Source organism: Mytilus edulis, chromosome 8 (assembly GCF_963676685.1).
Source record: "Mytilus edulis chromosome 8, xbMytEdul2.2, whole genome shotgun sequence".
Lineage (NCBI taxonomy): Eukaryota > Metazoa > Mollusca > Bivalvia > Mytilida > Mytilidae > Mytilus > Mytilus edulis.
This window is the reverse complement of record NC_092351.1, coordinates 12588768-12598929: the sequence shown is the minus strand read 5'-3', so window position 1 is coordinate 12598929 and position 10162 is coordinate 12588768. Positions and strand designations below refer to the sequence as shown.

The window sequence follows — 10162 nt, the reverse complement described above, 5'->3', positions numbered from 1 at the left end:
TGATAAGTGTTTCACGTTTTTGTTTTTGTTATATATAGGTTAGACCGTTGATTTTCCTGTTTTAATTGTGTTACACTATTTATTTTGGGGTTCTTTGTAGCTGTTGGTTCGGTGTTTGACAAGGCTCCGTGTTGAAGGTCGTACTTTGATCTATAATTGTTTACTTTTTACATATTGTGACTTAGATGGAGAGTTGTCTTATTGGCACTCAGATTTTCAAAAGTTTTAATATTTCCATAAAAGAAAATAAAAACCACATAAAAAGTACTTCTAGTTTGTTTTATATAATGTATGGTATTAAATTTATGTTGCGTGTTTTCAAAAAAAAATCGACATTAACCGAAGTATTTCAATTTATATCCGAAAAGCAATATTTCTAAAATTGCTTTAAACCGATTTTAGATTTTTGGTAAAGCGTATCATTTCGATTTAGTTTTGGTTTTAAACTAAAATAAAAGTCCTCAAATCTATGAAATTTTCAGTTTGAGAGCTAATTTTACGAATTCATAATGTGTATGTTTATACCATTGTGAACACGGTAAACAACCGAAATTTTAATGTTTTATAAAGATAGAAAATCTTTGATTCCATTGCATGGCACTGGTGCAATTTTAAAAGAAAATTTCTCTTTGTTCCTATAAGTAACACATTTAGTGAATTAATTGATTTATCCCGCAAGCGTTGAATTAATTTAAATTTTAGCAATAATCATTCTGGATTTTGATATATAAGTATCACAGTTCCGCAGTAGAAGCGATTGCGATGTAATGTGTCGTTTTTTGTATTCAAAACAATATTTCAATATATGTACAGGTTGTTTCAGATACATTGATTCTGCTAAAATATCGTATTTCTAGTTTGAAGTTTTGCTCATAAAAAAGTCGGTTTCATTTTCATATTTAAACCGAAAGAGATGTGTCTTCTTCTTTCACTGCTTCGAATTCTTTATCTGCATCGTCTTCTTTAGTGTTTCTGGTAAGGGCTTCAACACTCTGTAAATCTTCACATTCAGTATAGTCATGTTTAAGATCTGTATTGTCTATTGTGGCTTTAGATTCGACAATATCTAAATCTTTACATTCAGTATAGTCGTGTTTAAGAATTTTGGTATCCAGTGACAGTGGTTGATATGGATGAAGGTACCCCGAATCCCGGTAATTATCCTCCGAGTTGTCTCCCTTCTCAGGGGATGAGTACTCTTGAACATCTACTGCAGAAGAAACAACTAGTTGGTAAGGATTGCTAGAACTGTTGTTTTTTTCTTTCTTCGAATGTTTGCTTCCACCTGGCTGAACTTTTTCCTTTTTCTTGATATCTTTTTCTTGATTTACTGCCAATTTAACATCGGACAAGTACCTCTCGTCAATTTCGTCATAATCATTTTCATTTGTGATCATCTCACCTTTGGTCCCATGAACAAGACATTTTATATCCATTGCCAATTCGTTTGTATTTTGTTTAGGCACATTTGCACCTGCTTTTCTTTTACCCTTTTTATAACAGATATAAGCCATTAAAATACATATAACAAATGCCAGTAATCCGAAACTACCAAAATATACACCACTCTCCTTGTTTAGAAAACCTAAAAATAATAATTTTTTATATTAGATTTTCCAAAACTATACAGTGAAGAAATATTACAATTGAAAACTTTTAGGTTTTCTCTGTAATGTATAATATCCCCAAGGTCTCCTTATTTGAGTGATATTACTAATTATGCTGTATAAGACTGAAATAAACCGAAAAATATAACACACTACGATGTCAAACAAAGAATTATTTCTCTTAAAAACGTTCATATATTATTTTGATTTCAAATATATATTTTGAAATCGATTAGCCCTGGAGACACATTAACTATTGAAATGGGTTTCTACCGTAGTATAATATGTACCATTAATGTCATTGCTGTCTTATTATTATAGTACATATTAGTTTTGTTATTTTATTCAAAATCAAATGTGTGAAGATAAACAACAACGTTTTCTAATTATCATGTTTCAATATTTTACCTTCATTTTCAGAGTCCTTTGCTGTCTTCTCTATAACAAACAAAAATCATGAAATTTTAAAGAATGGTTTTGTTTTACTTTCATTTGAGGCATTTCATAAAAAATATAATGGTTTTGATGAGACAAATTAATGTTTGGCTTTTCCTTTTACATTCATAAATATATCTAGGTATAGGAGGAGGTACCGATTAAGTATTTACAAAACAACCTTTGCACCTACAAAATGAGTGTTGATGTCAGACCATGGGTAGTTTTTGTCAAATGTGTATACTCTACTTTGAAAGCTTGACATGTTGCACCATTAATGTATAAAAAATATCTATTATTTTTAAAGAAGTGTTGATACATGTATTTGTAATTACCATTTTTAATTTATATAATTTAGGAACGGTAGATATCTAATATTATATAAATATTTTTAATGAAAATGTGGAATAGTCATCTTATTAAGTTGGGTTATTTTCTTCAAAAACAATCATTCAAGAAAGCAAGCAAGCGTTTGGGAACATCTGTTTGCAATCTTCAGTCAATGACGGTTGTTTTGCATCATTAGGAGACAGGGACGTATACGCATATCTTCAGCTTGCTGGACAATGCCCGTCACAAAATAGAAATTTAAACTCAATGATCATAGAAAAATTACAAGTAGTAAATCGGTAAAAATGATAGGACAAAATACATTTCTCTTAAAATAGTTGAAAAGGAAATGCCTAAATTGTTTCACCCTAATTATTTACCTGTGATAGGAGTTATATGTTCCCCTGTTATAAGCTGATTTGTGGACTGTATGCATCCCCGAATATGATCACAGCTGAATAAATGAAGAAAAATATAACAATTATTGATAAATGGTAAAATAACAAAAATACTCCGAGGAATATTCTAAACCGAAAGTCCATAATCAGATGTAAAAATCAAAAGTTTAAACACATCAAACGAATGGATAACATCGGTCATATTCCTAACTTGTTGCGGGCATCTTCTTATGTAGACAATGATAGTTTGAATTTATCTGGTTATATAGATAGCCAAACCTCTCACTTATATAACAGTCGCATAACATCAATTATATTGACAACAATACAGTGTTATTTCGTTTCTGTGTTTTCAGACAGTGTGTCGATAACATAATATATCTTGAAAACTATAATTCACTTTTTTGGTTCACTGTTTCGTTTACCTGCATAAAAAAGTAAATGGCTTCATCCCTTCATTTTATTATAGTAAAGATTTGGTTACAATACAGATTATGATTAATATCATCACAGCACAATTAAAAAATTCTTAGTATTTTTGTGGTAGATAATATATCCATGATTTTCGAATAGCAAATCATTTAAACAGCTTTTAATTCGAAACAAAAACAAAAGAATGCGTTCACATGCCTTCTAAACTGAAAGAGGATTGTGTCTGCCATTTTGTAATTTTAATGAACGTCATTAACATATTACATTGAAAAGAAATAATCCTCTCGAATTAACATTATATTATCATGTAAAGTTTGGTGTAGTACAAAATATAAGTCCATACCTTTCGTGTGTTTTGCAATGACATGTGTCTGCACATTTTATACCAAACTGACCCGTCTTGCAAGGTTCGCATCTTGTTCCATTAGATTCATATCCTGTATCGCATTCTAAAATTTAAAAAAAAACATATTTTATCAATTTACTTTATGCTATTGTAATGCGTCCTTGCATTGTATTAACATATGTATTATGTCATTGGAATAAGTAATAATTTCATGATAGTGGAGGAAATATTGAGAGTATACAAAAAGAGGGATACATGTAATATTTCAAGAATAGATTATAACCAAAAAAATACAGTCCAAGAAAACTGGACAGTTTACAAGATAGAAAACTGCTAAAAGGCAAAACAATAGTAAACCAAAAAAACTATAATACTACCCTGTAATTACGTACTATGCAAAAAAATCGAAAGGGAGTCACATAGCAGTCGTGGAATTGTAACCGATTCCTGCTTCACTTTTGATCGTCGAATTACTCATTTAAAATTTGGTGCCAAGTCACGTGCGATGAACGTTTTTGGTTGGCATATTTGAAATGAATATTCCATAACGTTCTACCAAATTGAACCTTTAATTCCTTACAAGATGTTCAAGAGCAACTTAGGAATTATCGGTTAAGGCTTTTTATTAACTCCTTTCAACTCTACTTTGATTATTTTAGAAATTCAAATACCAATGTCCTTTAAAATTGAACTAATTCCTATATCATTTCATTATTCCGAGACAAAGCAATTGGATTTTTTTCTAGAGACGCTTAAAAAAACCTTGGCACTAAATTTGCCATATTGCCACTGTTTAATATATCTTCAAAAACCTATTAAAACTTTTATGAGTTTGTATCTCTTATACGCCCTAGAACTAAAGCATTTTAACAAAAAAAACTAGTAATTAAGGTAATCTCTGCAAAGGAAATAGATAAAGACCACGAGAGCACTTTCGGGCCATGCACAGACACCTCTTAGAGCTATTTGAAGGGTTCTTAAACGTGCAGGGAGTACTATTGAGCTTTTCAATTACGAAAAAGGTACTTTAACCCATCACTCAAGTATAAATATTAGTTTGACGTCTTCCAACATGACACAAAATTTGTATATAACATTTGATAAACAAAAGTTCCAAATTGTGCTCAAAATTTATGTTCAGGTGCTGGTTAAAAGCATCATCTACCTTTTGTTTGTGTTGGTTGGCAACTACAGAGAAGGTTGGTGAGTTTTGTCTTGAATTGCTCACTGCTCTCAATCTCTAATATATAGTTCGTCTGGTAGTTTATTCCAGTCTCTTATGGTCTGCGGAAAAAAGCTGCACTTTAAATATCTTTGTTTGGCCTGATCTGTACGTATCTTTTAATATTCGGTTGTTGGAGTCTCAAATTTCTTCTTGGTTTTAGAATATGCAATGGAATAGGCCGTATAGCAACCTTTTCATGGATGGCTTTATGAAAGAGCGATATACTTGCTATTTTTCTTCTGGCTTCTAGTGGTATCAGGTTAAATTCTTCTAAAAGTCGTGTAACTGTTCCAGACTCTCTTGGGTAGTTGCTTTTAATAAAGCGTATTCAAGGTGAGGTCTGACAAGGGCAAGATAGGCTTGTTTCTTGACTTCCTCAGGACAGAATCCAACATTTCTTCGAATGAAGCCTAGTGCTCTTTTTATTTTAGTGACAACTTCGTTAACATGTTTGTCCCATGCCATTGTGTTGGTAAATTCAGCTCCTAGGTATGGGTTTGATGCAACTGATTCCAAGATATGTCCATTGATGTTGCAGTTGAAGTTGATGGTTTGTCTCTTTTTGGTTATTGTATCCTTTGTTGATATCGTTAGCTAGGTAAAGTAAGCTATCATCAGCGAACAGGCGAATCATTGATGTTATGTCGTACCCTATGTCGTTTATGTATAGGAGAAACAGCAATGGTCCTCAAATTGTTCAGTGGGGTACGCCGGATGTTACTTTAGCAGTACTTGAACTGTCCCTTGCAGTGTGACTTGTTGTTCTCTTTGTGTCAAACACGCTTCTAAACAGGCAAGTATGTTTCCGTTTTACCATTTTGATAACGTCGACATTCTTACTAGAAGTGACTGCATATTCCTACATCCCACTAGTCAATGGGGTTTATTGCTAAATAAACGTCCTGGGAAATAAATATATCAACATTCGATATTGGTTTGAGTTAAATATGCTTGTCTTTGTCGTTCCTTCTATAATACTGTAGAAGCAAAAAATGTTATTGGTATTCATTTCGCGCAGTGAATTATATAAAATTCGAGATTAATAACATATTTTCTAATAATTAATTCGTAGAGTAACGTCTCATTTATCTATGCAGTCTATCCCGGCTCCAATTATTTGACATTTGAGTAACATTAAACTTCCATTTAACAAGTAGATATACATATATTACCTTCGCATATTCCACTGCTTTCTTCATAATGACGACAACAAAAGTATAATGTTCTAATAACGGTTTGTCCACTGACAATAACACTGCAAATATATATACTCATATCTTTTAATTTTGAACAAAACGTATCAACCTGTCCTAAGTCAATAGTTTGTAGTACAAATTGTCGTTGGCTCGTGTCTTTGATATATGTTTTTTTGTAAACTTGTATTTGAATAGGCCATTAGTTTTTCTCTTTTGAATTGTTTCTAATTTTTCATGGCGGGGCCTTGTCTTGTTGAAAGCCATAACCTGGCTTGCTTGCTTACTGTCACTTCATTTCAATTCTAGTGGATAGCTGTCTCATTGACAATCATACCGGATCTCCTCATTTTCATACACCCATCGAAGACGTATTATGGTATAACAATATCAGTCCATCTGTCGATCAACACTTCTTACGATAACTCAAACTCGCTTTAAGGTAGCACAATACAAAGATTTCATACCTCCAATTCCCCAGTTTTAAAATGCTGTAACTTTCTTTATAATGCTTGAAAATTTATAAAAGAGGTATATATGGATAGATAACAGATTACTCTTTCATATTAATGCAATGTTAATATTATACAACAATTATGTAATTAATTATAATGATAACTGTGTCTACAAAATTTTACAAGAAATTTCAATTTTCAATTGAAATTAGTTTCTTCATGGATCCCCGAAGAGGGTTGATTTCATAATATGTTGTTCCTTGAGCCATTATCTACAAAAGGGTGTCTCAGATTTTGATTAGAATGTATAGATCAAATTTTACACCTAATCATACATTATCTACTTTAATGTGGTAGAGATGTTTACACTAATTACAAATTTATGAGAGAATGGAATACGATAGCGATAATTTGAGACTTCCTTTTGTAGCTCCTGCTGTGTTGATTAAAATAACGTTAAAATTTCTTGCGTAGCTATAGAGATAAAAGAGCTAAATTTAAATTCATTCAGGTGAACTGACCATAATTTGCCATAAGTTGCATAATAACTGATTACATAATGATTGCATAACAAAAATATTGCAATCATTTAGAAGATTAATCTTTTATCTATCTATAGATACCTCTAGTATTAATTTATATGCAGTTTTAAGAAAGTTACAGCATTTTAGAAGTTGGAGATTGGATCTAAAAAAAATCTTTGTATTGTGTTACCTTAACAAAATAGTATATATTACATTGGTTGCAATGAATTATCGTGATTTCCCAGTAAAAAAACCGATAAATTAACATATGTTTCTCTCAAGTGAAGAAATATGGCATTCAATTGTATTGAAAATGTAATATTTTCTATAAGCGTTGGGTTGCTATTGAAATGGTGTTAAATAGATTTGCATATGTCATTTCGGTGCATTTTAGAGCTGGTTATGCGATATGGGTTTAACTCATTGTTGACGCTTTAAAGTGACTTTAGATGTTAAAGTCTTTGTCATTTGGTCTCTTGTGGAGAGCAGTCTAATTGGCATTCATTCCGTATCTTCTTATATTATATATGGACGAAATAATAAAAAAAAATGTTTTTCTAGTCTTGGAGAAAATAGAGACCTGTAAAAGGCTGGGATATTATTAAGAAAGAACAAGATTTTGGGGGTTTTAAATTTAATTTCAGTCTGTGGTAAACAATTAAAAAGTACCCAAGTTTCTATTGAAAAAAATGAAAATGTAGATTAAACCATGTGTATGCAATAAAGTACTGCGGAAAGTAACGGAAATAAATTTTAATACTTGGGAATACGGGATTAAGATACCACAAATAGAAACAAAATAATTGTCACTTAAAAAGAAAGACAAGGCCAATAAAAAGTTCAAAGGTTTAATAAGCTTGATATATTGCTAAACTTATATATAGTAAACGATCTATTTTCGAGGAATGTATAACAATCCTATATCATTTCGATCCCGAATTATATTTTATAAGGAATAATACACATTCACTGCAGCAATAGGGGAGGTTGCACTTTGGTATTCAAATCAATGTATATGTTACCTTTTTTCTTTGCTGCAAACTCCCAATTTAACACATTTAATTCTTGGCAGATAGAATAAAACAAAATAAAAAATTATTTGGACAGCATCCATATTGGGACATCACTTACATCTACATCGAATATAAGGAAATAATTGTTTTATCAATTCAAAAACAATGCGTTATTTCCGGCTTGATATACTATTGTTTAATTGTAATTCCAAATACCTACATCCAATAAAACGTGAATGTTATACTTGAACGGAAACAATCGAGCAATATTCTGTTATTCAATTTCAATTAAATAATGCGGAAAAAAAGTTTCCGGGTTTCATGTTTTATTAATCATGAATATTTTATTGGCTTTTATAGATTAAGGTTCTTTTAACTCTTTCTAAATAAGGGCTACACAGTTTTTTGAAGAGGGGAAGAGCAATTTGAGCAAATAGAATCTGGTGATTAAATATTTCACTGATTTACAATACCCTCAAATTTCTATGTTTTAAATGTTTTAATGTTTGTCATTGATATGGTCATAATTGTAAAATAACTGTTCACCAGACAGAGGTTTCCAACATATACATAACTTTATTTCCTCTATCATAGAGATTTGGTGTACATGAAATATATAAATCAGAAAATTAAAAAAAACAAGGAATTATAGTTAATGTTTCAAGTTAATATAAGAAAACATGTGAATTCATGTGCTGAAAGACTGTCCATAAAAACACCGAATTGAAATGGAGTAACGTTAATTATGTCCTGCATTAGATCATCTCGTTTGTCTTGTATAAAAGCACAGGATACCAGTAAGTGTTCAACAATATTCAAGAGGAACTTGCCACATTTGTCACCAAAAAAAATGTTCATCTTCATAACGTACTACAGAACATAAGTCAATAACATACTTGGCGGAGAAACGTAGTTCATGAAATTGATTAGCAATTGTCCATGCTTTATGCGGTTTGATTGCAGTATGTCTAAACATATAAAAGTCATTATCGCCTGATACCGAACAAAGTGATTTTGATGGGAAAGAACCAGTATTTGCAAAATTCAAAATATAATCTGTCATGTTATATTTTTCGGCTGCTTTATAGATATCAGGTATAAAACCAAGTTGTTCAGGAACGCATTTATGTGTGAATCCCATTAGTCTGCTTATCATTATTCGTTTTGGTAACGCAGAAGACTTCAACCTACCAAAAAATAAAAGTTTACATCTGTTGATAATGCTTTCAACTGAAAACCAACCAAGAAGACTTGTACATTTATCAGAACGGGTTCGTTTCGGAAGTCCTTGGATAATTTTACACACAAATCTGTGAGATCTTTCTAACATCGTAAGTTCTGTTTGAGTCAAATTGTTTCATAACTCACAACCATATAGAGCTTTGCTGTAACATATTTGCCGTATTATCTTAGAACACGTCAAAGGGTTTTAAATTGATGGATGAATTCAAGAATTTAGAACTGAAAGAGCAGTAGCTCTCAACACTCTGCACGCATTCAATGTCTGGTCCATTGATCTAAATTTACAGTGGAGAAGAATACCGACATGTTTGGTAGACGTCACGAGTGGTATGATGACATTATATAAGTAAGATTGCTTGAAACACTCTTGTTCTTCCTTGAATAATGTAAGACGTTGCGTTTAGTCGGAGAAAACTTGAATGCCCAGCTCTCGCTATAAGTCTGACAAATGTTAATAAGGTGCTGCATTCCTTTTTCTGTTGTTGAGAGTAACGCAATGTCGTCGGCTCGAACAGAGCTGCTTACACTGATATCTAGAATAGCGCATCCCCATTTAGAGTCTAAAAGATCGTTTATATACACTAAATATAACAGAGCTGATAAGACGCCAACTTGGCGAACGCCGCGTTTTAGTTCAAACCAACGAGATAGTCTACCATTGAATAATACAGAACTGCGCATACAGAGAATGGAAAAGGGGAATGTGTCAAAGCGACAAAAACCCGACCATAGAGCAAAAAACAGCCGAAGGCCACCAATGGGTCTTCAATGTAGCGAGAAACTCCCGCACTCGGAGGCGTCCTTCAGCTGGCCCCTAAACAAATAAGTATACTAGTTCAGTGATAATGGACGTCATACTGAATTATTCACAAGAAACAAAAATTAAAAATCATACAAGACTAACAAAGGCCAGAGGCTCCTGACTTGGGACAGGCGCAACATTGCCCTATACCTCTAGCCAA

The 10162-nt window shown here is 32.1% G+C and overlaps 1 protein-coding gene across 1 annotated transcript; it reads right to left on the bottom strand.

Annotated features, from left to right (window-relative positions):
• Positions 1 to 203: 203 nt before the first annotated feature.
• On the bottom strand, positions 204 to 8125 carry LOC139484835 (uncharacterized). The gene is made up of 6 exons (XM_071268826.1): positions 7968 to 8125; positions 5946 to 6028; positions 3546 to 3651; positions 2753 to 2826; positions 2016 to 2045; positions 204 to 1585 (listed from the first exon to the last, which is right to left on the bottom strand). Exons 1-6 carry the CDS (start codon positions 8057 to 8059, stop codon positions 900 to 902), a joined length of 1071 nt encoding a protein of 356 aa, XP_071124927.1. The 5' UTR covers positions 8060 to 8125; the 3' UTR covers positions 204 to 899.
• Between the last annotated feature and the right edge of the window lie 2037 nt (positions 8126 to 10162).

What these genes read in the sequence shown, in the direction of transcription:
- LOC139484835 (XM_071268826.1), bottom strand. Translation starts at nt 8,059, where the DNA reads ATGGATGCTGTCCAAATAATTTTTTATTTTGTTTTATTCTATCTGCCA. An exon ending in AAGCAGTGGAATATGCGAAG is followed by an intron (nt 3,652 to 5,945) that starts GTAATATATGTA and finishes TTTAAATTTTAG; the next exon opens with AATGCGATACAGGATATGAA. An exon ending in AAAGGACTCTGAAAATGAAG is followed by an intron (nt 1,586 to 2,015) that starts GTAAAATATTGA and finishes TATTATTTTTAG; the next exon opens with GTTTTCTAAACAAGGAGAGT.